The sequence below is a fragment of the Elephas maximus genome, chromosome 5 (assembly GCF_024166365.1).
Source record: "Elephas maximus indicus isolate mEleMax1 chromosome 5, mEleMax1 primary haplotype, whole genome shotgun sequence".
Taxonomy (NCBI): Eukaryota; Metazoa; Chordata; class Mammalia; order Proboscidea; family Elephantidae; genus Elephas; species Elephas maximus.
Window position 1 is genome coordinate 84,582,709 of NC_064823.1, and position 27,205 is coordinate 84,609,913.

At 36.3% G+C, this 27,205-nt stretch overlaps 1 protein-coding gene across 6 annotated transcripts in view; it reads left to right on the forward strand.

The window, feature by feature from the left end:
- The window catches only part of ANKRD17 (ankyrin repeat domain 17), a 191,660-nt gene extending 166,383 nt beyond the window's left edge, over nt 1–25,277 (forward strand). For 3 of the 6 annotated variants that reach the window (XM_049886033.1, XM_049886034.1, XM_049886038.1), the window contains 5 exons: nt 6,615–6,809; nt 21,662–21,910; nt 22,444–22,622; nt 23,026–23,190; nt 23,905–25,277. In XM_049886033.1, the coding sequence (XP_049741990.1) occupies nt 6,615–6,809; nt 21,662–21,910; nt 22,444–22,622; nt 23,026–23,190; nt 23,905–23,964 (848 nt within the window). In that variant the 3' untranslated portion in view covers nt 23,965–25,277. Of the gene's footprint in view, nt 1–170; nt 3,482–6,614; nt 6,810–21,661; nt 21,911–22,443; nt 22,623–23,025; nt 23,191–23,904 lie in introns of those variants that run through there. The other 3 variants (XM_049886036.1, XM_049886035.1, XM_049886037.1) reach the window with 2 other exon arrangements.
- The last annotated feature ends 1,928 nt before the right edge of the window (nt 25,278–27,205 follow it).

Sequence of the window (27,205 nt, forward strand, 5' to 3'; positions counted from 1 at the left end):
GTTTTCTAAGGTTCTGTAGCTGTTCAGTAACATAGGTGATACGAAAACCCTTGCTCAGTTTCTAATGTTTTTACTCTATGACTAGACCATATGGACGGAGATTCTTGTATTTGGTTAATGAAAATGCTATTGTGAGTATTGTGTGTGTTTACTGTTGTTGTTGTTCTTAGGTGCCGTCGAGTCGGTTCTGACTCATAGTGACCGTATGCACAACAGAAAGAAACACTGCCCGGTCCTGAGCCATCCTTACAATCGTTGTTATGCTTGAGCTCATTGTTGCAGCCCATGTGTCAGTCCACCTCGTTGAGGGTCTTCTTCTTTTCTGCTGACCCTGTACTCTGCCAAGCATGATGTCCTTCTCCAGGGACTGATCCCTCCTGACAACATATCCAAAGTACGTAAGACCCAGGCTTGCCATCCTTGCCTCTAAGGAGCATTCTGGCTGTACTTACTCTAAGACATATTTGTTCCTTCTTTTGCCAGTCAATGGTGTATTCAATATTCTTTGCCAGCACCACAATTCAAAGGCCACAATTCTTCTTCGGTCTTCCTTATTCATCGTCCAGCTTTCACATGCATATGATGCGATTGGAAATACCATGGCTTGGGTCAGGCGCACCTTAGTCTTCAATGTGACATCTTTGCTCTTCAGCACTTTAAAGAGGTCCTTTACGGCAGATTTATCAAATGCAGTGCGTCTTTTGATTTGACTGCTGGTTCCATGGCTGTTGATTGTGGATCCAAGTAAAATGAAATCCTTGACAACTTCAGTCCTTTCTCTGTTTATCATGATGTAGCTCATTAGTCCAGTTGTGAGGATTTTTGTTTTCTTTATGTTGAGGTGCAATCCATACTGAAGGCTGTGGTCTTTGATCTTCATTACTAAGTGCTTCAAGTCTTCTTCGCTCTCGGCAAGCAAGGTTGTGTCATCTGCATAACGCAGGTTGTTAATGAGCCTTCCTCCAATCCTGATGCCCCGTTCTTCTTCATATAGTCCAGCTTCTCGTATTATTTGCTTAGCATACAGAATGAATAGGTATGGTGAAAGAATAAAACCCTGATGCACACCTTTCCTGACTTTAAACCACTCAGTATCCCCTTTTTCTGTCCGAACAACTGCCTCTTGATCTATGTAAAGGTTCCTCATGAGCGCAATTAAGTATTCTGGGATTCCCATTCTTCGCAATGTTATCCATAGTTTGCTATGATCCACACAGTCGAATGCCTTTGCGTAGTCAATAAAACACAGGTAAACATCCTTCTGGTATTCTCTGCTTTCAGCCAGGATCCATCTGACATCAGCAATGATATCCCTGGTTCCACGTCCTCTTCTGAAACAGGCTGAATTTCTGGCAGTTCCCTCTCGATATACTGCTTCAGCCATTTTTGAATGCTCTTCAGTAAAATTTTGCTTGCATGTCATATTAATGATATTGTTTTATAATTTCCACATTCGTTTGGATCAGCTTTCTTGGGAATAGGCATAAATCTGGATCTCTTCCAGTCGGTTGGCCAGGAAGCTGTCTTCCATATTTCTTGGCATAGATGAGTGAGCACCTCCAGCACTGCATCTGTTTGTTGAAACATCTCAATTGATATTCCGTCAATTCCTGCACCTTGCTTTTCGCCAGTGCCTTCAGAGCAGCTTGGGCTTCTTACATTAGCACCATCGGTTCCTGATCATATGCCAGCTCTTAAAAGGTTGAACATCAACTAATTCTTTTTGGTGTAATGACTCTGTGTATTCCTTCCATCTTCTTTTGATGCTTCCTGCGTTGTTTAATGTTTTCCCCATAGAATTCCTTCACTATTGCTCGAGGGTTGAATTTTTTCTTCAGTTCTTTCACCTTGAGTAACACCAAGTGTGTTCTTCCCTTTTGGTTTTCCATCTCCAGCTCTTTGCACATGTCATTATAATACTTTGTTTTCTTGAGACGCCCTTTGAAATCTGTTCAATTCTTTTACTTCATCAATTCTTCCTTTTGCTTTAGCTGCTCGATGTTCGAGAGCAAGTTTCAGAGTCTCCTCTGACATCCATCTTGGTCTCTTCTTTCTTTCCTGTCTTTTCAGTGACCTCTTGCTTTCTTCATGTATGATGTCGTTGACGTCATTCCACAACTTGTCTGGTCTTTGGTCAATGCATCAAATCTATTCTTGAGATGGTCTCTAAATTCAGGTGGGCTATGTTCAAGGTCATATTTTGGCTCTCGTGGACTTGATCTGATTTTCTTCCGTTTCAGCTTGAACTTGCATAGGAGCAATTGATGGTCTGTTCCACAGTTGTCCCCTGGCCTTGTTGTGATTGACGTTATTGAGCTTTGCCATTGTCTCTTTCCACAGATGTAGTCAATTTGATTTCTTTGTGTTCCATCTGGTGAGGTCCATGTGTATAAAAAAAAAAAAAATGTGTATAGTCGCTGTTTATGTTGGTGAAAGAAGGTATTTGCAGTGAAGAAGTCGTTGGTCTTGCAAAATTCTATCATTCCATCTCTGGTATTATTTCTATCACCAAGGCCATATTTTCCCACTACTGCTCCTTCTTCTTTGTTTCCAACTTATGCATTCCAATTGCCAGTAATTATCAATGCATCTTGATTGCATGTTCGATCAATTTCCAACTGCAGCAACTGATGAAAATCTTCAATTTCTTCATCTTTGGGCCCTGGTGGTTGGTACGTAAATTTGAATGATAGTCGTATTAACTGGTCTTCCTTGTAGGCGTATGGAGATTCTTATCACTGACAGCATTGCACTTCAGGATAGATCTTGAAATGTTCTTTTTGACGATGAATGCAACACCATTCCTCTTAAAGTTGTCATTCCCAGCATAGTAGACTATATGATTCTCCGATTCAAAACGGCCAGTACCAGTCCATTTTAGCTCACTAATACCTAGGATAGCAATATTTATGTGTTCCATTTCATTTTTGACAATTTCCAATTTTCGTAGATTCATACTTCGTACATTGTAGGTTCTGATTATTAATGGCTGTTTGCAGCTGTTTCTTCTCATTTTGAGTCATGCCACGTCAGCAAATGAAGGTCCCGAAAGCTTTATTCCATCCACGTCATTAAGGTCGACTCTACTTTGAGGAGGCAGCTCCTTCCCAGTCATCTTTTGAGTGCCTTCCAACCTGGGGGGCTTACCTTCCAGCACTGTATCAGACAGTGTTCCGCTGGTATTCATCAGGTTTTCACTCGCTAATGGTTTTCAGAAGTAGACTGCTGGGTCCTTCTTCCTAGTCTGTCTCAGTCTGGAAGCTCAGCTGAAACCTGTCCTCCATGGGTGACCCTGGTGGTACCTGAATACCTGTGGCACAGCTTCCAGCATCACAGAACACGCAAGCCCCCACATTTCGACAAACTGACAGACACATGGGGGGTGTGTTTACTATATGCTATTGTTTTTAACCTTTTTGAAAAGCTACAGTGGATTTCATCTTGAATTTCCAATAAATAAATTTCATTGGGCATTTTTCTCTCAAAAAAAAGTCTCTTATGTTTTAATTTAATAAGATAATGACATAGGAGTTTCTTTTTTCAAATACAAAATAATTAACAAAGGTTTTAAAAATTGAATTTTTATTCCTGAGTGTCTTTTTTTTTTTAATAATGAGAACATAAAGCTGCACTAATACAATAGCCACTAGCCACATATGCTATTTAAATTAAAATTAAATAAAATTCAAAATTAGTTTCCTCAGTCACGTTAGCTGTATTTCAAGTGTTTACTAGGCACATGTAACTAGTAAGCTACCATGTTGGACAGCATAGGTATAGAACATTATCATTATCATAGAAGGTTATATTGGACAACGTTGATATGTACAAAGAATCTAAGGATCTTATAGTTGTAGGCTGTTGCTTTTTTTGGTAAACTTTTTATTTTGATATAATTTTAAATTATAGAAGAATCCCCATGTATCTGTCACCCAGCTTTCCCTCATGAAAACATATAACCATAGCACATTTATCAAAAGCAAATTAACATGGGTACGATACGTTTAATGAGGCTACAGATTTTACTCAGATTTCACCAGTTTTTCCAATAACGTCCTTTTCTGTTCCAGGACCCAGTCCAGAATTCTAAGCTGCATTTAGATTCTTGCTTTTTAATTATGAGCATTTCAAATAATTAAGTGTAATGGTTAAGTGCTACCACTGCTAACCATAAAAGGTCAGCAGTTTGAATCTACTAGCTGCTCCTTGGAAACCCTAGGGGCAGTTCTCCTCCATCCTATAGAGTCACCATAAGTCAGAATCAACTTCATGGGTTTTTTTTGGTTTTAGTATGCCAGAGATTGATATACTATGGCCTGTGGGCCAAATCTAGTTTGCTGTCTGTTTTTACATGGTTGAAAACAGAAAATCGAAAGAAAAATATTTTATGACACAAAAAAGTTACATGAAATTTAAACATGAGTCTTCGTAAATAAAGTTCTGTTGGATGCAACTGTACCTATTCATTTACGTATTGTGTATGGCTGCTTTCTCGAGAAAAAGGCAAAGTTGTATAATTGAGAGAAAATCTGCCAAACGTAAAATACTGTGTAGTATTTGGCCCTTTACAGAGAAGTTGCCAACCCTTGATCTGTGCTAGTGTGGAGATGATCTTCTAGAACTGAATTTTCCGTGTTTACTGGGAACTGGATATTATTTTTGATCTATTTCTGTGTGTGAAATGTAAATAAAATATAATGAACGTGACCAGTAGATACTTCTTTGCTGAGGGTTGATTGACATATTCATGTATACTTTCAAAAACAATTTCTCTTGAGTACTAAAAACAATAGAATCAGTATAATTATTTTTTAAAAGATCCTCATATATAATGCATGGAAAATAATTTTAAATTTCATTTTTATGGTAGTTGGAATTTAATGGAAATAAAAATAAAATGGAAATACCTTCTCAAAATGTGGTAATCTATGTGGTGTATTTAGAAAGACTAAATTTAAGATTTAGAGAAAGAGAAAATAGGTTTTTTTGTTGTTTTCTTTTTTAATGGAAAGGTCTAGAAAGAGGACCAGCTCTATAGAACAGGAAGGTTTTTTTGGGACATACAGTTGATTAGAGTCAAAATGATTTTTAATTCCAAAGCCTGTCAAAGGGAAATATTGGTAGATTCAGGTCATTTAGAGTTAAAAATATTCACTCTAGTTATGTATTACATAGGAAGCATATTTTTAAAATTTTCTCCCGAACATATTCCAGATCTTAATTTCTCTTTCTCTAAATTTTTCCTAATTCATTTTGTGTTCCATACGTATTTTTCTTTCTTTGCCTAGCCATCATATGTAAATGATTTGTCCATTTTTATTTTAGATGCAGATCTGTTATTATAGCTTTTATTTTTAAAAAACTTTAAATCACATAAAATTTTAAGGAAAAGAGTAAACAAAATAGTAATCACTTGTGTACTCCCTCACTTATGTTCTCCAATTTCTAACATATTTTCAAACCCTCATTCTCTTTCCTTCTTTTCTCCCGACTTCTTTCTCCTTTCCTCTTTCTCCCCCTTCTTTTCTTCTCTCTGTCTCCTTCCATTTTCTCTTCACTATTTGTCAAATCATGGGAAAGTTAAATTTCAAGTATTATGACACTCACCCCTAACTACTTCGGCATGCGTCTTCCCAAAACAGAGATGTCCACCTTTACAGCTATAACACTAGCAGTGCACAGAAGAAAATCAACATTAATTCAGGAATAACATCCAATATAAAGTATCATTATCCCAATATATCCTCTATGTCTGTGTATGCTTTTTTTTTTTTTCTCCTTCTTTTGATCAGAATCCAGTGAAGATTCACGTATTGCTTTTGGTCTCCCCTAGTCTAGAGCCTTGGTGGTCCTAGTAGGTAAGCATTGGGCAGCTAACCAAAAGGCTGGCAGCTCAAATCCACCAGCTGCTCCTTGGAAACTATGTGCGGTAGTTCTACTCTGTCTTGTACAGTTGCTATGAGTTGGAATCGACTCGATAGCGTGGGTTTTGGTTTTGTTTTTTTAGTCTAGAGCATCCCACCATCTCCCTCTGTTCTTGACATTGAATCCTTTGAAGAGCCCAGTTGTCCTGCAGAATGTCCTACATTTTCGATTTGTCTGTTTGCTCATGATTAGATTCAGATCAGACATTTTTGGCAGGAGCATCATATACATGATGTTTTGAACTTCACACTGACTTCTGTCAGGAGGCACTTGATGACAGATTGTCCTACTGTGGGCTATAGAAAGCTAACCATCAAAATCTCTCTGTGTTAGAGACATATCTATAGCCTTTTTTTCCCCTACAACTTTTTATAGTAGATTTTATAAACTCCTTGACCGTTAACTATTTAACTATTAAGTTTCAGTACTGTAACTTCAGTACTCTTCTACAATAGCTAATAGAACACATTAAAATTAAAAATGTTTCCCTTGATAATTTTCGTTTTTTAGCTATCTTTATAAAATAATGGGGAAAATGAGGTTTCAGTGGACTGAAAAAAAAATGAACCAAGGAGAAATTTCTTAAATAATCTAAAGAATTTTGGTATATGTTGGGGGCCTTTTGGGATTTTAGGATTGTCTTAATTATTTCTCCCAGATTGTAACTATTATTATGATGTACATTATAGGTATTGTCAATATGGATTCGCCATATGGTTCTGTAACACCTTCTACACATTTGGGAAACTTTGCCTCAAACCTTTCAGGAGGTCAAATGTATGGACCTGGGGCACCCCTTGGAGGAGCACCCACAGCTGCTAACTTTAACAGACAACATTTTTCCCCACTTAGTTTGTTGACTCCATGTTCATCAGCATCAAATGGTGAGTACTGCACAGTATAGTTCTGTATTAAAAGTTTGCATGTATGTTTTTTAAAAACAAAAGATTTTAAGTTTTTCAGAATTTGTGATTTTAAGCCCCGGTGGCAAAGTGGTTAAGAGCTCAAGCTGCTAACCAAAAAGTCTGCAGTTTGAATCTGCCAGCTGCTTTTTGGAAACCCTATGGGGCAGTTCTGCTCTGTCCTGTAGGGTTGCAATGAGCTGGGCTCGCTATGACTCAATGGCACATAACAACAAAACATAATTTTAATACTATAAAAATATAATACTTACTCTTGGCAATCTGAAATCAGCAGGAATTTCTAGAGAATTTCCAGGTTTTAAAATTACTGGAATCAACCTAGATTATATGAAACCTAGAATATTATAATGAATCTCTTTCAAGGAGAGATCATTTCTTGAGAAAAAAAGTTAACCTCGGTTGAACCAGCTATTAATATGTATTTACTTTTAGTTTTTGGGGGGAATACAGGTACCAAGGAGAGTGTAAGTATCATGTGTTTTTTGTCAGCCTTTTGAATCTCATCTGCATAAACAGCACAATTGATGCCTATCACGATATCATATGTGTATTTTTAGTTGTAGTCAGTCACTAATAGGGAGTTCAATTCTTGTTAAGAAAATTCCTGTAGTAAGGTTTTTTTTTTTTGAGGGATGGGGGAATAAAGACGTTCAGTTGGTTACTCCTTGAGGAAATCAGGAAAACCTGGTGGTGTAGTGGTTAAGTGCTACAGCTGCTAACCAAAAGGCTGGCAGTTCAGATCCACCAGGTGCTCCTTGGAAACTGTATGAGGCAGTTCTACTGTGTAATATAGGGTCACTATGAACCGGAATCAGCTTGATGGCAATGGGCTTGGGTTTTTTTTTTTTTTTTTGAGGAAATTATAAATAGGAATCCTTTTTTTTAAACTACCAAATTTCTTCCAACTAACAGCATTAGAGTGGGTAACAATGTGGTTAACCGAATGAAAGAGGAAATAAGAAGAAATATTTGTAAGACACATGAAAGTACATTGCCAGTTAAAGCATGCAGTAAGTTGTGGCCTATAGAAGATTTATATATTGTAGTTTTTCTTGTGTTTGCCAAATAATAAGGATAATCATATAGAAAGCATCTTAACTTTCTTCGTAAAAACCAAACCAAACCCGTTGCTGTCGAGTTGATTCCGAATCATAGTGACCCTATAGGACAGAGTAGAACTACCTCATAGGATTTCCAAGCAATGGCTGGTAGATTCATAATGCCGACTTCTTGGTTAGCAGCCAAGCTTTTAACCACTGCACCACCAGAGTTCCATCCTTGCACAAGTGTCTGTTAAATGAGAATGATTTAAGAATGATTAGAATTTGAAATTAGAAATATGCCAGAAATAATATAAGAAGTATAAAGATAATATATCAAAAGAAGGAAGTGGAGGGAAAAAAACAGTGGCAGTTCTCATTGGAGATGCTTTAAATATCTTTGAAGAAGGTTCAGACTCTTAGGAGCCATAATTGGGGTAAAGTTAATATAGAGTAACAGTATTACATAGCCTAGTTTATTTTCAAAAAAGCCATTAAATAGAATACTTAAACTAAATAAAGGAATAGCTGGTTATCATATCACATTCGGGTCTCAGCTATCTTAGTTATAATTAAAGATTATAGCCCCAGTTATTTATAGCTGTATTCAGTGCAACAAATGTTTCTGTATACTAAGTTGAAGAATATGGTTTTTTAAAAAAAATTATAAGGAAGACTGTTAGATATATATTGAAGAATGGAAAGTAATTCACTCTGTATTAAAAAATTGGTATTTTATCCCATTCAGGAGTTCCTCTCTTTAGGAACATGCAAGTTACAATAGTTTAAAAAAATTTTTTTTTTTGAGAGAAAAGTAGTCTAAATGGGATTTCCAATCGTTGTTGTTGTTAGGTGCCATCAAGTCAGTTCCAACTCATAGCGACCGTACACACAACAAAAGGAAACACTGCCCAATCCTGCACCATCCTTGCAGTCGTTGCTATGCTCGAGCTCATTGTTGCAGCCACTGTGTCAATCCACCTCATTGAGGGTCTTCCTCTTGTCCGCTGACGCGGTACTCACCAAGCATGACATCATTCTCCAGGGACTGATCCCTCCTGACAACATAGAAGCCGTCCTTGCTTCTAAGGAGCCTTCTGGCTGTACTTCCTCCAAGAGAGATTTGTTCGTTCTTTTGACAGTCCATGGTATATTCAATACTCTTCACCAAGATGGCAATTCAGAAACATCAGTTCTTCTTCCATCTTCCTTATTCATTGTCCAGCTTGGGTCAGGCGCACCTTAGTCTTCAAGGTGACATCTTTGCTTTTCAACACTTTAAAGAGGTCCTTTGCAGCAGATTTACCCCATGCAATGTGTCTTTTGATTTCTTGACTGCTGCTTTCATGGCTGTTGATTGTGGATCCAAGTAAAATGAAATCCTTGACAACTTGAGATCTTTTCTCCGTTTATCATGATGTTGCTCGTTGGTCCAGTTGTGAGGATTTTTGTTTCCTTTATGTTGCAATCCATACTGAAGGCTGTGGTCTTTGATCTTCATTAGTAAATGCTTCACGTCAGTTTCAGCAAGCAAGGTTGTGTCATCTGCATAACGCAGGTTGTTAATGAGTCTTCCTCCAATCCTGATGCCCTGTTCTTCTTCATATAGTCCAGCTTCTCGGATTATTTGCTCAGCATACAGATTGAACAGATATGGTGAAAGGATACAACCCTGACTCATACTTTTCCTGAATTTAAACCAATCAGTGTCCCCTTGTTCTGTCCAAACAACCGCCTCTTGATCTATGTAAAGGTTCCTCATGAGCACAGTTAAGTGTTCTGGAATTTCCAGTCTTCCCAGTGTTATCCATAATTTGTTACGATCCACACAGTTGAATGCCTTTGCATAGTCAATAAAACACAGGTAAACATCCTTTTGGTATCCTCTGCTTTCAGCCAGGATCCATCTGACATCAGCAATGATATCCCTGGTTCCACATCCTCTTCTGAAACCGGCCTGAATTTCTGGCAGTTCCCTGTCAATATACTGCTGCAGCCGTTTTTGAATGATCTTCGGTAAAATTTTACTTGTGTGTGATAGTAATGACATAGTTCTATAATTTCCACATTCAGTTGGACCAGCTTTCTTGGGAATAGGCATAAATATGGATGTCTTCCAGCTAGTTGGCCAGGAAGCTGTCTTCCATATTTCTTGGCATAGTCGAGTGAGCACCTCCAGTGCTTCATCTGTTCGTTGAAACATATCAATTGATATTCCGTCAATTCCTGCAGCCTTGTTTTTCGCCAATGCCTTCAGAGGAGGTTGGGCTTCTTCCTTCAGTACCATCGGTTCCTGATCATATGCTGCCTCATGAAACCGTTGAATGTCAGCCAATTCTTTTTGGTATAATGACTCTGTTTTCCTTCCATCTTCTTTTGATAGTTCCTGCGCTGTTTAATATTTTTCCCATAGAATCCTTTAGTGTTGCAACTTGAGGCTTGAATTTTTTCTTCAGTTCTTTCAGCTTGAGAAATGCTGAGCATGTTCTTTCCTTTCGGTTTTCTGTCTCCAGCTCTCTGCACATGTCATTATAATACTTTGTCTTCTTGAGACATTCTTTGAAATCTTCTGTTCAGTTTGTTTACTTCATCATTTCTTCTTTTGCTTTAGTTGCGTGACGTTTGTGGGCAAGTTTCAGAGTCTCCTCTGACATCCATCTTCATCTTTTCTTTCTTTCCTGTCTTTGCAATGACCTCTTGCTTTCTTCATGTATGATGTCATTGATGTCATTCCACAACTCGTCTGGTCTTTGGTCACTAGTGTTCAACGCGTCAGATCTGTTGTTGAAATGGTCTCTAAATTGAAGGTCATATTTTGGCTCTCGTGGACTTGCTCTGATTTTCTTCAGTTTCAGCTTGAACTTGCATATGAGCAATTGATGCTCTGTTCCACCGTCGGTCCCTGGCCTTGTTCTGACCGATGATATTGAGCTTTTCCATCATCTCTTTCCACGAATGTGGTCAGTTTTCTGTGTGTTCCATCTGGTGAGGTCCATGTGTATAGTCAAGGTTGATGTTCGTGAAAGAAAGTATTTGCAATGAAGAAGTCGTTGGTCTTGCCAAATTTTATCATTCAGTCTCAAGCATTGTTTCTGTCACCAAGGCCATATTTTCCAACTATTGACCCTTCTTCTTTGTTTCCAACTTTCGCATTCCAATCACCGGTAATTATCCATGCATCCTGATTGCATGTTCGATCAATTTCACCCTGCAGTAGATGATAAAAATCTTCGTTTTTTCATCTTTGGCCGTAGTGGTTGGTACATGAATTTGAATAATAGTCATATTAACTGGTCTTTCTTGTAGGCGTATGGATATTATCCTGTCACTGGCAGCATTGTACTTCAGGATGGATCTTGAAATTTTCTTTTTGCCGATGAATGCAACACCATTCCTCTTAAAGTGTCACTCCTGGCATGGTAGACTGTATGATTGTCCGATTCAGAATGGCCAATACCAGTCCATTTCAGCTCACTAATGCCTAGGATATTAATGTTTACATGTTCCATTTCATTTTTGACAATTTCCAATTTTCCTAGAATCATACTTCATACATTCCAGGTTCTGATTATTAATGGATGTTTGCAGCTGTTTCTTCTCATTTTGAGTCATGCCACATCAGCAAATGAAGGTCCCGAAAGCTTTACTCCGGGTCTTTGTTCCTAGTCTATCTTAGTCTGGAAGCTCAGCTGAAACCTGTCCTCCTTGGGTGACCCTGCTGATATCTGAATACCGGTGGCATAGCTTCTGGCATCACAGCAACACACAAGCCCCCACAGTGCGACAAACTGACAGACACGTAGAGGTTCCAATCATAGTAGTTAACTTAGTAAGTGTTTAGGCAATATTCAAGCTAATTTTCCCCAGAAAATGCCCTTGTCAGCAAAATAGTACAGTTAGATGAGCTTAGGTCACTTCAGTGAACCTCAGTTTTCTGATCTGTAAAATTAAACAATGCTCACCACACAGGATTAGTGTAAGAAGTATATCCTGATTGCTGCAGCTAATTTCTATTGTTTTTTTTCCTCATTGATGATAGTAAGAATGAGGATGATTATGATGATAAATGTTACGCCTGTTTTCTAGCAGTTTTAGAAATGTGCCACTATAGAGTGAAACTTGGGAAAAGAGAAAGTAAAATAGATAATTTAAGAGCTATAGGTAAATCTTGAATATATGCTAATGATGAGAACCAGTGCAAACATTTTTAAGCAGTCAGTGACTTAAAAGTTCTAAAATATTTTTCAAATGATTTTACCTGTTTTTACTTGGACTCCTCTTAAAATTATTTTGTATCTCTAAAATATAGTGGATTTCGGGCAGTGTCTTCTGAGTCTGTTGAGCTGATTCTAAACCAGCATAGGAACATTTTCCTTAAAATGTCTATTTATTCGCCTATTTATATGGAAAAATAAAGATGGCTTTTTATTTTTATATTTGTACAAAAATAGGAAAGAAGAGCACTTTGCTCATTGAAATGTGTTGCCTAAAATTCTTTTTGTTTTTAATCTTAAAAATTATATGGATTATCAGGAGAGAAATTTTTAAAAAATATAAAAGCAGTCTTACTGATGTTACTGTGTGTTAACTTTAGGTAATACATTATTTCAGGAACTCTTAGATAAAATTCATAAAGAGTCATCTGTTGTGCTCAGGGGTTTGGTGTTTTTTTGAGGGGGGATTGTTTTATACTTACTGGATTTCTTGTTAAAAAGGCATTTTGCTTTTTTTTTTTTTTAAACAATTGAACCAATATAGATTGTGTTCTTCAATACATTGCTACATTGTTGATTCAGAATGTCATTGAGGCCAGTAAAATGCTTTCATTAGTATGTTTCAACAACTTTTTGTTTTGAAAAATTTCAGACCTACAGAAAAGTTGAAAAAACAGTACAAGAATCATCCATATTCTCTTCACTTAAATTCACTAATCTTTTTAAACATTTTACTGCATTTGTTTTATCTCTCTTTACTTTTTTGTTGTTGCTAGGCCATTTGACAACAAGATGCAGATACTATAACTCTTCATACCTAGAAAGTAGTAGCATGCATTCACTTAAGGATAACGGCATTCTCTTACACAGCAGCAGTACCGCTATTAAATACGTAATACCTTACCATTAATTCAGTAATATGTCTGACATAGGTGGCATCACTAGGGTTGGTGTGACCCATCTCATGCTAATTACCACAATATTGTAGCTAAAACACTGAAAAAATCAGCAACTACAAAAATACCGGGAGCAACGAAAACAACAGCAGCACATGCTTATAGCATCATTTGAAGCATCATTGTAATTGGGTGATAATGACAGTGCTCACCTAAGCACATTTAGAAGGTTCAAAAAGTAAATTAGCATAAAGTTTTAGCCTTATACCCACCCAACCCAATGCTGTCGAGTCGATTCCAGCTCATCGCAACTCTTTAAGACAGAGTAGAACTGCCCCATAGGGTTTCCAGGGAGTGGCTGGTGGATTTGAACAGCTGACCTTTTGGTTTAGTACCCAATCTCTTAACCACTGTACCACCAGGGTAGGAATACTGACATATGTAAACCAGGCTTACCAAAAATACTTTTGTTGTTAAAACTACAGGGATTTTTTTAATTAAAAATAATAAATTTCTACTGAAACATTGCATAAAAATTTTATAGACAGTCATTTTGGTGTCACCCCTCTGAATGTGTCATCCAGTATGGTCTGCAACCCCCCCTAGTGACACTACTTGTCTTAGTTGTCTAATGTGGCTAAAATAGAAATACCACAAGTGGATGATTTTAACAAGCAGAAATTTATCCTTTCACGGTCTTGGAAGCTAGAAGTCTGAACTCAGGGCACTAGCTCCTGGGGCTCATAGCGACTCCCAGCAACCCTATAGGACAGAGTAGAACTGCCCCATAGTTTCCAAGGAGTGCGTGGCGGATTCGAACTGCTGACCCTTTGGTTAGCAGCTGTAGTGCTTGACCACTACGCCACCAGGGTTACTATGAGTCGGAATAGACTTGACGGCACTGGATTTGTTTTTTTTTTTTTGTTTTAGCTCCTGGGGAAGCCTTTCTCTCTCTGTCAGTTCTGGAGGAAGGCCCTTGTCATCAATCTTCCCTTGGTCTCAGAGCTTCTCAGCGCAGGGACCCCGGGTCCAAAGGACACACTCCACTCCCGGTTCTTCTCTCTTGGTGATATGAGTTTCCTCTCCTGTGCTCAATTCTCTGTTTTATATCTCAAAAGAGACTGACTCGAGATACAACCTAATCTTGTAGAGTGGGTCCTTCCTCATTAACATAACTGCCTCTAACCCTGCCTCATTAATACCATAGAGGTTAGGATTTACAACGTATAGGTAATTACATCAGGTGACAAAATGGTGGACATCGATGCAGTGTTGGGAATCATGGCCTAGCCAAGTTAACACACATTTTGGGGGGACACAGTTCAATCCATAATACCATCATTGGGCATGCAGTCCATGTTTGCATAAGCCTAGTTGTCTCAAAACATCTTTTGTAACTGTTTCTCCCCCTTGATTCAGGATCCAGTCAAGGTTTACATGTTGCATTCGATTATTTCTCTCAGGTCTTTTTTTTTTTTTAGTTTTAAATTTGCACGAATAGCACAAAGAACTCTTGTAAATTTTTCCCAGATTGAACAATTGTTAACATGTTGCCCCATTCCTTTGCCTTCAGTGTGCCTGTGTATGTGTGTGTAAAATTATTTTTTCTGAAGTATTTGAAATTAAGTTGGAGACACTAAATTCTTTTATCAGAAATGCTTCAGATTTTATTTCCTATGGGCGAGAACATCCTCTTATACAACTATGACGTTTACCAAATTCAGCAAGTTTAGCATCGATACAATATTATCTAATATACAGTCCATATTCACATAGTTGTCCCAGTAATACCTTCATTTCTCCTCATCTAAGATTCAAATTAGGATCACAGTTTGCATTTAATTCCTGTGTCTTTTTAGTCTCAAATAAACCTGGAAGAATTCCTTCAATATTACCTTGTCATCATAAAAAAAAATTTTTTTTAAGAGTATAGTCAGTTGTTTGATAGAATGCTGCTTTAATTTGTTTTTCTTTTCTGATACTTCTTCATGATTAAATTTTTGGGGGGTACTTTTGACAAGAATATTGTCTAATCACTGTCTTATCTTTCTCAGTAAATTATGTTAGAAGGCATATAATATCAGTTTGTACCATTATTGGTGCTATTAACTTTGATTACTTGGTTAAGATTGTATACCCCAGATTTCTGTAATTTCCCCCTTTGTAATCTCTAAGGAGTTACTTTAATACTGTGTAAAGATCTTGTTCCTCATCAAACTTTTAGGCACAGAGTGTGAGGGAACAGAGAAAAAGTACAGATTCTCTGAGTATAAATTTTTACGTAGTTTTACTTTTGTAACCATATTAATGTTTACAAATTAAAAAAAAATCAACATAGATGAAGGAAAAAACTAAAATTGACACTAAAAAATAGAAACAAATGAACCTATTTGTATTTCACATGAATAATATCAACATACTAAAAGTAAAAGAAACAATCCAAAAACACTTGAGAACAGTACTTTGTACACCCTTGGTCCAAGGACAAATAGACTTCAGACAGTTCTTCAACTCTGCTTAGATTTGTTTCTCATAATGTTACAGATGAGCAACTCTACAACTATTTAAGGTATTATAGGTTTGAGTAAATGAATAAGTATATTAATGATTTTGAGATCCCAGGGTTCTCTGTGTGAGAGAAGAATGAAATGTGCAGTGGGGTAAAACAAGGCAGAATTGGTTGGAATTAGAGGGTCAATGTGAACTCATGGTTTTTAAACTACGTATACTAAACTACGTATACATCGAATTGAGCCAGCTATGTTTTCCTCCCAGCTCTGTTCATTGAAAGGGCCTGGAGGCAGTGAATCCCCAGTAGCAGCAAGTCCACATCCAATGCCCAGATTCAGTCTGTAAATATTTTTGCTCACTAAAAGGAACCACGTAGAGAAATGGCTGAATCCAGAGCTGGGGCAGGGGAAGTATAAGTGGAGCGTGCGAAGTCTTAAGCTGCTCAAAGTTAAGTGTCAAAATGATGGGGGCATGTCCGAAGGGCACAGGAGGCAGCCTAATGGGTCCCCTGCTGGCCAAATCCAGGACAATTTGACTATCAAAATGAATAATAATAGGGATTATAGCCCATTGGATAAAACAAGAATCCATAAGCCCATAATAATAAAAAATAAATTAAGTTAATACAGGAGAAAGGAATGCTTTTCCTTATAGTATAATGACAACTAATAAATGTAGAAGGAATACTAGTTGGAAAGTCATCATCTTGCAGTCTTTATAATGATTGATTTAGGCAAGACTCTCAAGGTTTGATCTCTTAACAGTGTATTTTTATCTGGTTTGCATTTTCTTCATGTAGTATAAGTCTTAATACTGTTGCTTTTTAATAATTTAGTTTGATTTGTCTGGCTTCTGACACTTTAGAGGGACAGGTGATCTCTGTCCACATGAGTGTAATTTTGTATGTTTGTTTATGGTACTCCTTTTTAATTCTATTTTCAGTATTTATCTTGATACTTTTTCTTAAAAGTTGCCATTCTGAGTGCTGTTGTGGAACTAACAGCAGAAGTATGACTTATTTTTCACAATATATTTAGCAGATTTTAGGTACTTGAATTAGGTTTTATCACATTTCTCATGTATTCCACCCCTTGCTCCTTTCACCACCACGCTGGGATATCAGGACATCAGACATTAAGACCTTAGGGAATTAAGTTGGAATATGGGGGACACAGGGTCTTTCCTTTAAAAAAAATGAAAGAAAGAAAAAGTATCCTCTCTTGAGGCCCCAGAGTTACAGAACAGTGGTGCTCAAGAGCCCTCTACATAAAGGACCAGCAGAGATCAATACCTTCCCCTGAGCCCTTATCCCATTCAAACTGCTGGAGTCTGCCCTACCAACACCCAGCCAGTATGTACACTGATGACTCAACACTGACCTATGATCACTCTGGTTTGTAAGTTTCAGTCCTTGGCAGATTTTGCCAGTGGGCCATTGTGACATTCAGTGTTACAAAACTGTTGTGGGATCAAAAACAGTTTAAAAAAAAAAAAAAAAGAAAAAGCAGCATTGCAGTTTTGAAAGGGAGAAGCTAATATGTTGGCTTTTGAAGTTTTTGACTATGACCTTCAGTGAGAAATAACATTTCACATTGTGACCAGGATGCAGACTGTGTGTATGTGTCTGTGGGTGTATGGGTGTGTGTGCACATGCGCGCACGCATGTAGCTGGAAAGAACGTTTATATAACAATACCCTCACGTTGCCTGGTTCACATTGGTATTTTCTATTTTATTTAACCTTTAAAAAAGTTTTATGCCAGTCATGACCAACCACATTTATCTCTTGAATCCACTGTAGTTTAATAAACATTAAACCAAGGCATGAGTAGAAACTCATTGCCTTTGGGTCGATTGTGAGGACTCTGTTGTCGTTTCTAAACTGGGGTGAATTGACTATTAAGGTAATGAAGCTTAAACTTTAGGACACCTCATTTGCTTGGCCCTGTCATGGATTGAGTTGTATCCCCCCAAAATATGTGTATCAATTTGGCTAGGCCTTGATTCCCAGTACTGTGTGATTGTCTACCATTTTGTCACCTGATGTGACTTTGCTATGTGTTGTCAATCCTACCTCTATAAAGTTAATGAGGTGGGATAGGCAGCAGTTATGTTAATGAGGCAGGACTCAATCTACAAGATTCGATTGTATTTTGAGCCAATCTCTTTTGAGATATAAGAGAGAAAAGTGAGCAGAGAGACGGGGACCTCATACCACCAAGAAAGCAGCACCAAAAACAGAGTACATCCTTTGGACCTGGGGTCCCTGCTCTGAGAAACTCCGAAACCAAGGGAAGATTGATGAAAAAAGGACCTTCCTCCAGAGCCGACAAAGAGAAAGGCTTCCCCTGGAGCTGATGCCCTAAATTTGGACGTGGAGCCTACTGGAGTGTGAGAGAATAAATTTCTCTTTGTTAAAGCCAACTACTTGTGGTATTTGCATTACAGCAGTTGTGGATAACTAAGACAAGTTCCTTCCAAGGTCCTGTACCTATTCTGCATTTGTAATTTTGAATTCTTTATCTAAAAAAAGGTTCCCAAAGTTAAAAAAGCTCCTGGCACCACAAAACTTGCTTCTGTCCCATCTTCTAAAACCTTTACCTTCTCTAATAGCTAAGATGGCATATTTTAAAATAACATGGATCTGAATTAGATTTTGCCTTCCCCCCCCCCCCCAATTAAAGAAAATAGAGCTGAGAAAAATATTTTCATTAGCTCATTTTGGTATATTAGGTTATAGTTTTCTGGTGTGCTTTTGGAGTATTAAGTTATAGCTTTCTGATGTGCTTTTATTGTCTACAGGGATGCTATGGGTCCATATTTCTTTTTAAATTTTATGTAAGAGCTTTGTATGGAATTAGACTACAATTCTATTCTATTCTGTTCTGTGTTTTTAAGTGAAATATGCTTTTCTGCACTTTTAGAAAGCATGGCTAGGTCAGGATATCTTCTTTAAAGGTTCTAGAATTGTTTTGTTGTTTTTGGGAAGTGTATGAAAATATGGCCTTGTACTTTATTAAATTTGTTGTCCTTAAACTCCCCTCCCCCGACCCTGCCCCACTTTCGACTTGGTGGTCTTTTCGCTTTGCTTCTGTTGTCCCTTTCCTGCTCAATTTAGAATCTGTTCCCAGCAGTTTCTTAATCAGTGTGGGGCTTTGTTCTGGAAGGAGGCTTCAGCAGGTTAGTTGCGAGAGTTCATAGGGTCCAGGCCGCTCCAACACCTTCGGATCTTACTGAGTTACCATTATAATTATTCATGAGGCAAAACCCTCCCAGTTGCACTTGCTGTTCTCAGATTGGCCTGTCTCACTTTACGTTAGACTCTTTTGAGGTTCTTCTGTTCTTAGGTCTAGAAAATTCTCTGTTGATTATTCCACACAGATGCTATACCACATGAATCTTACAACTTTTGGTGATTTGTCCCCATTCACTTGTACTTTTGGATTAATTTAGGTACCTTGTCTGTTAGTTTTGTTATAGGTGTCATCCATGGGTTTTAGTTTTGCTAATTTAGTGCTTTGTTTTTATTGGGGCGGGGAGTTTGGAAAGAATCAAAACCTATGCTAATGTCACCTCTATCTTCCCAGAACCCCCTCTTACACCAGTATAATTTTAAGGTAAAAATTTCATGAATTAAAAAAATATTTAAAATTGCCTTTAAGACACGTTTCAGGCTCTTTTTCTTTTTTTTTTTTTTAATGTCAGTAATGTTAATGGATCCATGACCACAGGAGATATATTTTGATTTTTCACTAGAGGGGTATCTTAGTCACCTAGTGCTGCCATAATAGAAATAACACAAGTGGATGGCTTTAACAAAGAGAATTTGTTTTCTCACAGTCTAGTAGGTTACAAGTCCAAATTCAGGGTGTCGACTCCAGGGGAAGGCTTTCTCTCTCTGTTGGCTCTGGAAGAAGGTCCTTGTCCTCAGTCTTCCCATGATCGTGGAGCTTCTCAGGCGCAGGGACCCTAGGCCCAAAGGATGCGCTCTGCTTCTGGTGTTGCTTTTTTGGTGGTATGAGGTCCCCAACTCTCTGCTTGTTTCCGATTCCTTTTATCTCTTAAGAGATAAAAGGTAGTGCAGGCCCTACCCCAGGGAAACTCCATTTAGACTGGATCAGAGAGGTGACCTGAGTAAAGGTGGTGGTACAATCCTACCGTAATCCTCTTAACATAAAATTACAATTACAAAATGGAGGACAACCACAATACTGGGAATCATGGCCTAACCAAGTTGACACATATTTTGGGGGGCGGGGGACACAGTTCAATCCATGACAAGGGGAATACTTTTTCTTGGTTACTTTTACAAATAAGAAGACCATAAAAACAAAACCTGTTGCCTTCAAGTCAATTCCAGCTCGTAGCAACCCTGTAGGACAGAGTAGAACTGCCCCATAGGGCTTCCAGAGAGTGGCTGGTGGATTCAAACTGCCAACCTTTTGGTTAGCAGCCAACCTCTTAACCACTGCACCACCAGGGCTCCATCAAACCCATATGTTTCATCTTTTTGTACCCCAATAATATTAGTCTATATAGTAATTACCATTTATAAGGTACAATTCATATTTATCTTTTATAGTTAATAGTCACTACAACTCAGTGAGAGGTAGTGCTATCAATTTAACCAAAACAGACTGCTGAGAACATTAGTAAGATGGGGTTGATCTCCATAGTACTTTCTAGCTCTGTATGACTCTAAAAATACATATGAAAAGTCTTTATAAAAATGTTTTATGGCTAATAGTATAACTGTTTTTGTCTTCTAAATTCTCTAAAAAGTATCTTGGGAGATACATTCACTGTGCTTTTATATTGTATGTGTGAGTGGATAGATTGATGGATAGACAGACAGATTTTGCAAATTTATTAGATACCTAAACCCCTTTGGGTATGTGTGCATGTGAACACACTCGTACATACATACATACACACACACATGCACACACAAATAAATACATATAGGAAAGTTAGATGTATGTATAGGTAAATGGAAATATATTAGTTTTTAGGTCATACAATCAGGTAGTTACAAATAGATGGTGGATCTTCGGGTAATAATGAATTTTAATCTTTAAGCTCCTCCACCATTTACACCTTATTTAAATTTAAATGTGCTTGATGTTTTAACTTTGAAATATGATTTTGAGATTTTTTTGTTCTTTTTAATAGTATGTAAAATAATTTATCACTAACGAATACTCCCAGATTGACTGTATTCAGAACCGACCTTGTTTTGACAAGTAAAGCTTATGTTGTCATTTTTTTAAAGTGTGTGAAAAACTTATGGAATACCCACAAGATACAACTAATAAATGTTAGGCAATGAGGCATACCTCCTCTTGGTATTCATGAGTATAGTAAAGGTTCTGTCAAGTCCTGACTTAAACATTTTTTTTTTAACCTCGGTTTTCTAAATGTATTAGACAATTGAATCGTTGTCTTTTCATCTCAATATGCCAAAGAGCAAGTGTTCCCTAGGAATAAAGTTTGAGAATTGCCAATAAAGGCAGTAATTTTCCTCTGTTTCTATTTTTTTTTTTTTTAAAGATCGCCTTTTCCTTGCATGTTGCTAGATTTTACTCTGTTAGTGTCATAGGTTAATTCATTTAAATATAAATTAGTTTAATTACATGTTTTTGTTGTTTTGTGTCATCGAGTTGATTCCAGCTAATAGCAACAAAGGACAGAGTAGAACTGTCTCATAGGGTTTTACAGGCTATAATTTTTCAGAGGCAGATTGCAAGGTCTGTTTTCCCTCAGAGCAGTTGGTGAGTTTCATCTGCCAACCTTTCAGTTAACAGCCAAGCACTTAACCATTGAGCCACCAGGGCTCCTTATAATTCCATGTATAATTGACTGCTTTTGCACTATTGACATTTTCACATCCTATTATCATGTAACTAACTAAATGGAAAAATTGTGAGCCAAATTAAAATGTGACTGTGAGATCATGAAGTTTTAACCAAATTTTAACGCGCATTATTATTTTAATTTTTGTATTTCGTTTAATACTTCTTAAACATTATCCTTATGTTTCATTTTCCCTCAGAGAATACGTATTTAAGTTGTCCTCAAAACTTAAGATTTATATTTACAAAATTACATCCTTTGTAGATGACATGTATACCATTTTGAATGTCTTTTCTCCAGATTCCCCTGCACAGTCTGTATCCTCTGGAGTACGTGCACCATCTCCTGCCCCATCACAAGTACCATTAGGGTCAGAAAAGCCCAGCAACGTCTCTCAGGACAGGAAAGTTCCAGTCCCTATTGGGACTGAACGTTCTGCTCGTATCAGGCAAACTGGAACTTCAGCTCCATCTGTTATTGGGAGTAATTTGTCCACATCAGTAGGGCATAGTGGCATCTGGTCCTTTGAAGGGATTGGTGGCAATCAAGGTATGGTATTTTATTCTACTTTCTAGAAATTGAGTTTATTCATTTAGCTATATAATATTGTAAACATTATTTAACTTTCATAGTCACTTTATAAAAATTTGTACTCATATCTCCTTGTTTTGACTATTTCATCACTTTTATTTAGGAGTTCTGGAAATTTTATTTCCATTGATCTTCCATTGAATTTATTTATCTTTGTTTTCTGAAAATAGTCTAAAATAAACATGTTTTCTTTATTTGTCATATTAAAGAGATGTTAATATTTCCTTTGAGTCTCTTTAGCTTTTATCTTAGCTTTTCTTCTTTTGTTTTTTAATGACAGATATTTAGGCTACTTTATTAGGCTACTGTATACCCATAAACATAAAAATACTGCAATAAATATATAAAAGTGGGTCATTATTTTCAAAGAATTCACAATTCAGTGTGGAAAATATTAGATAGGAATATATCATATAAAATGTGTTATTTGCTCTCCTTTGATTTTAATTATCACTGACTTTTTTTTTTTCTGCCTCTTTGTTTTCCCTCAGACAAAGTAGACTGGTGTAATCCCGCGATGGGAAACCCTATGATTCACAGGCCAATGTCTGATCCAGGAGTGTTTTCACAGCATCAAGCAATGGAGCGAGATAGTACAGGAATTGTAACTCCTTCTGGTACATTCCATCAGCATGTTCCTGCAGGATACATGGATTTTCCTAAAGTTGGGGTAATGTTGCTTTAAATAGCCATTTTCATTATTTCTCAATGTTTTCCTTATTCTTAGTTTTCTTTGACTTCTAAGTGGAAAAGCATATCTGAAATGATGCTGAGGCTTAGGAATGCAGTAACAGGCCAAAATCTCACTAATATAAATGTTTACAACTATTTACAAATCCTGACTTAGGCCCAGTATTTAAGAGTTTTTTGACCAAGTAATTTGGATATAGTAGGCTCATTTATAACCTAATGTTAGAAGACATCAAATAATGGAAAATAATTTCTACATTCTTCAGATAACATACTTTTCCAAAATGAGGTGAAGGTTCAAAAATCAATTTTACGGCTATCAGTTATATTAGTTAAAGTCAACACTGACATGAATGTGTGTAATCTTTGTTTTTCCTTTTAAGGGTATGCCTTTTTCTGTGTATGGGAATGCAATGATTCCTCCAGTAGCACCAATCCCTGATGGTGCTGGAGGACCCATATTTAACGGCCCTCATGCTGCAGACCCCTCTTGGAACTCACTGATCAAGATGGTTTCCAGCTCCACGGAAAATAATGGCCCTCAAACGGTAAGGCTGTCATTCAGTTGACAAATATTTGTTAGGTGTTCTTTGAAATGGCATAACAAATAGGATACAGGTAAATCATGGTAGTGAGAAAGTATGGTGAGTATCAAAAGTTGAGGAAATAGAGAGAAATTTAATACAGTTAAAATACAGCTATATGGGTGTGAAAAATGATAGCAAAGAAATGGTTTGGAGCCAAAATTATGAAAAGTTTTATATATTTATTTGGGTAGTGGATGGTAAGTAAAAGGTTTTAAGTTGTGAAGTGATTATTATATAATACAGTCTATACATCAGAATTCAGTTGTGGTGTAAAAAGGGCCATCTAGAGGTTATTTTACTGAGTATTTTTAATACCAAAACAGTATATATAATTAACTCTGAAAATTCACTAACGTGGTTATTTTAGCATATGTTTAATACCCCTGACTCATTGTTTTTCTGTAACCATAAATCTGTATGTACTTGGGTAATAGTTAAAAAAAAGAGGGGTGGTGGCAAATCAGATCCTGCTTGAGGTATATGAGGAGAAGAGATGTAGATAAAAAGTAGTTTTATCATTGTTTTTCTCATTATTTCCTAGTATATTGTGAATTTAATGAGGTTTAGCTATTTTAGTCCATAAAGACTAGAGCACTTGTTAGTTTTTAAAAGTTGTATTTTAATCAAATATATGTGTAACGCATATTTGATAAAATGTACGCTCTGTATTCATAGGTGTGGACTGGACCCTGGGCACCTCACATGAATAGTGTGCATATGAACCAGCTTGGCTGATGAAGATCAGCTTGTAGCCTGCAGATCCTTTTCATTCAGAGGAAATCACAAGTGGCCGAAAAAAATTTATGCTCCCAAATCATTCTACTGATGTGCTTGACTGAAGTGTGTAGGCTTTTTGCAGAAGAACTTACTAACTGACCTATTTTCTGTGAACATTTGTGACTGCCCATTCCCCATCATCATCCGTTTTACCTTAGTTAGCATTTTTCTTATCATTTTTCTTTTTTTCTTTCCCTCTTCCCCTTTGGACATAACTTTCTGTTGAAGCTGTTCTTTGGCTGGTTGGTTTTAGTACTGTAAACTGCTTCTGAGCAAACACGGAAATTTAGCAAAATTATGTAAACTTGATCCTGAAGTTTTAGAATGGCAAATAAATGTACAATTGTTTACATAACAGAAGAGGCTAAGCAGAAAGTAAATTTCAATATGTCAGTATAGAGGCTCTACTTTCTGTAGACTTAAATTAATGTGAGATATGTACCTTCATATTCAGAAATCTGGATGTTTCCTTCATACATTAAACTATTAATAAGCATAACTTTTCTACTTGTGTAATTTAAGGATAAAGTAAAAAAACATGGGCATTATCAGTGGGTGTTTCCCTATGTTGGTTTCTAAAATACCCAACTTGTTCTCTTTTGGGTTTTTTTTTTTTTTTTAGCAAGGCACACATAGAAGGAATTTCCCACTTTTCATACTTCAAACATCATACACACTTGTCTCCAGCTTTTTCTCTCTTCACTGTTACCACTAATACCAGTAAAATTCTCTTGCTGACAGTGAAACAATTCTGTAAACATTTCCACTATAATGGCTGCTACACAGAGAGAGAGAGCACCTTCATTGTTAACCTTAAAATGTTTAGACTTTGAAAGTTTCCAAAGCCACTTCTGGTTCCCAGTAATACAGAAACTCTTAATAGGTTGTTTATTATTAAATAATTCAGTGTAACATTTTATATTGGATAATATTGATTCTTAACATTGGCTTTCCAGGAATCAGGTCAGCATAAAAATTCCAGTTTTTAGTAACTTAGTAGAAAGTATCTAAGTTTCTTTTATCTCCAATCTTAGAGACTTCTTGTTCTCCACACGTGTATATTATCAGTGAAAAGGATCAGCAGCTAACCCAGGCAAATAAAAGAAATTTTGCATTTGGCATTAAGACAATTATTATACATGAATACATGATGATAATACAAAGTCTCCATTTAACCTGTTTATATAAGATACAGGGCCACACTAAACTACTCAGTGAGATTTATATATTCCATCCACTTGAAACAATAAACAGTAATGTATCCAAGAAGAATGTGTCCTATCCTGTCTCATATGAAAAAATAATAAGGTTGAAATGTAAAAGGAAATAACCATAAAAGTGAGATAATGTTTCTATCAATTTGTCTTTTTTTTTTTTTCCAATTAGATCCAAATTCCACGCTAGTAAAATATAAACATGAACTAAAATTCAGGTTAAATCACTCAGAGTTGGCAATATTAACTATAGTTCCCTGGCTAATAAATGAAATAATTTCTTTATTCTGGTAGCCTGAGGAAAGAGTAAAAAGATGATTTCTCAGTATTTCCAGAAGTTTCCAAACAACACATAAAGGTGGTCTTAAAATATATAATTTTTTAATTTGTTTTTCCACTTGTCTATGATTAATATGTCCAGATTTAAAGGAAAAACTAAATGATCTTATAAATAAAGCTATGAAATAAAAGTATAGCACTTTACTAGGAAAAAAGGTGGAATGCTATTTAACAGAGTATTTTATATATGACTTTTGTCAGCATTCTATATTTTTTTGCTTAATTCTTTTCTTGTTAACCAGAGTTATTTTCTATTTAAAATAATCCTGTTGGACAACAGATACTACCCAATATTTATTACAACATACAAGTTTTGTTGTTTCACAAAACTGAATTTTTCATGACATGGTGTCTTACCAATAAGACTACCAAGGAGGCGGGGGGGGGGGGGGGAAGACAACCTATATTTTCTTGATTTAAAATTAAAACTCTGGGCAGAGAATATAGATTGGAATGTCCCATATTCAGTTTGGGGAAATCAGGTTTGTTAAAAACAATACCATGGTTTTAGAAGTCTGTACTAGCAACATTTTCCAGATACATTTTTTATATTTCAGGTGTAATGAAGTGCATTTTTATTTGAACAATAAAAAAAAAAACATACTTTGAGACCGTGCAGGTCTTTTTTTTCTTTTTGAAAACATATGGTATGTGTATATGCAGACTACATGATGTATTTCTTTCCTTTCATTCTTTTAAGAAATGATTTAACTCTTGAAAGTAACACTTGGGTTAGTTCATACCTTAAACACAGAAACACGTAATATCTCAATTATTATGTAATCTGTTTATACCAACCATCCCATTTTAGAGATGATTCTGTTTACCAGTCTCAAAAATATGCCCTTTCAACATATATTTTTATTCACAAAAAATTGATTTTAGTGTTTATGTGAAAGAAATTTTCCTGTTTCCCATTAGTGTAAATTAAAATCATTTTTATTTTATTATCAATTGAAAATTATTTCTGGTAAATTACTATGCTTATTTCATAGCTAATTTTCTCCTCAGGAAAAAAAGGTAAATAGCTTATTAATCCTTTTCTTTAGACTCAAACTACCTAAATAATTGGATAATTATTTGTCACAGCGTATTATTCACTTTATTTTTATAACAGTACAAAGTGTTGGAATAAACAGGGAAACTCAAGATGATAGAACTCTTCAGATCCTTGATTTATTCAGCCTATTTTCACTTTGATGTTTTTCAGAAACAGTCCCACAGATCTGGCATTACAGACCCCTTTAATCATACTAAAACGTTAAGTAACAAAATTTTAAATCAGACTTTAAAATGGTTAAATCTTAAAAGGACAATTCACTTTTTAATTAATATATTCATTATTCCATTTTCCCAATTTTTACTCTAGACAAATGAATCAATCCAGATGTCTTACACTTTTAATATTTGGTATATTTACAATATATTTTGTAAATTCTGGATGCCCCTGAATTTACAAATATTGTAAATATTTATCCCATTAATAAATGCTTGTTAAGAACAAGTCACAACAGTTAACTCAGGTGGCTGGAACTTAAGATGAAAATATTAGTGCTTTAATATTACTATGTTATACGTCTCAATTACAAAATACAGACTTTGGGTAAGTGAATATAGAGAAAAATGTGCCACTGGCTTTGACATAA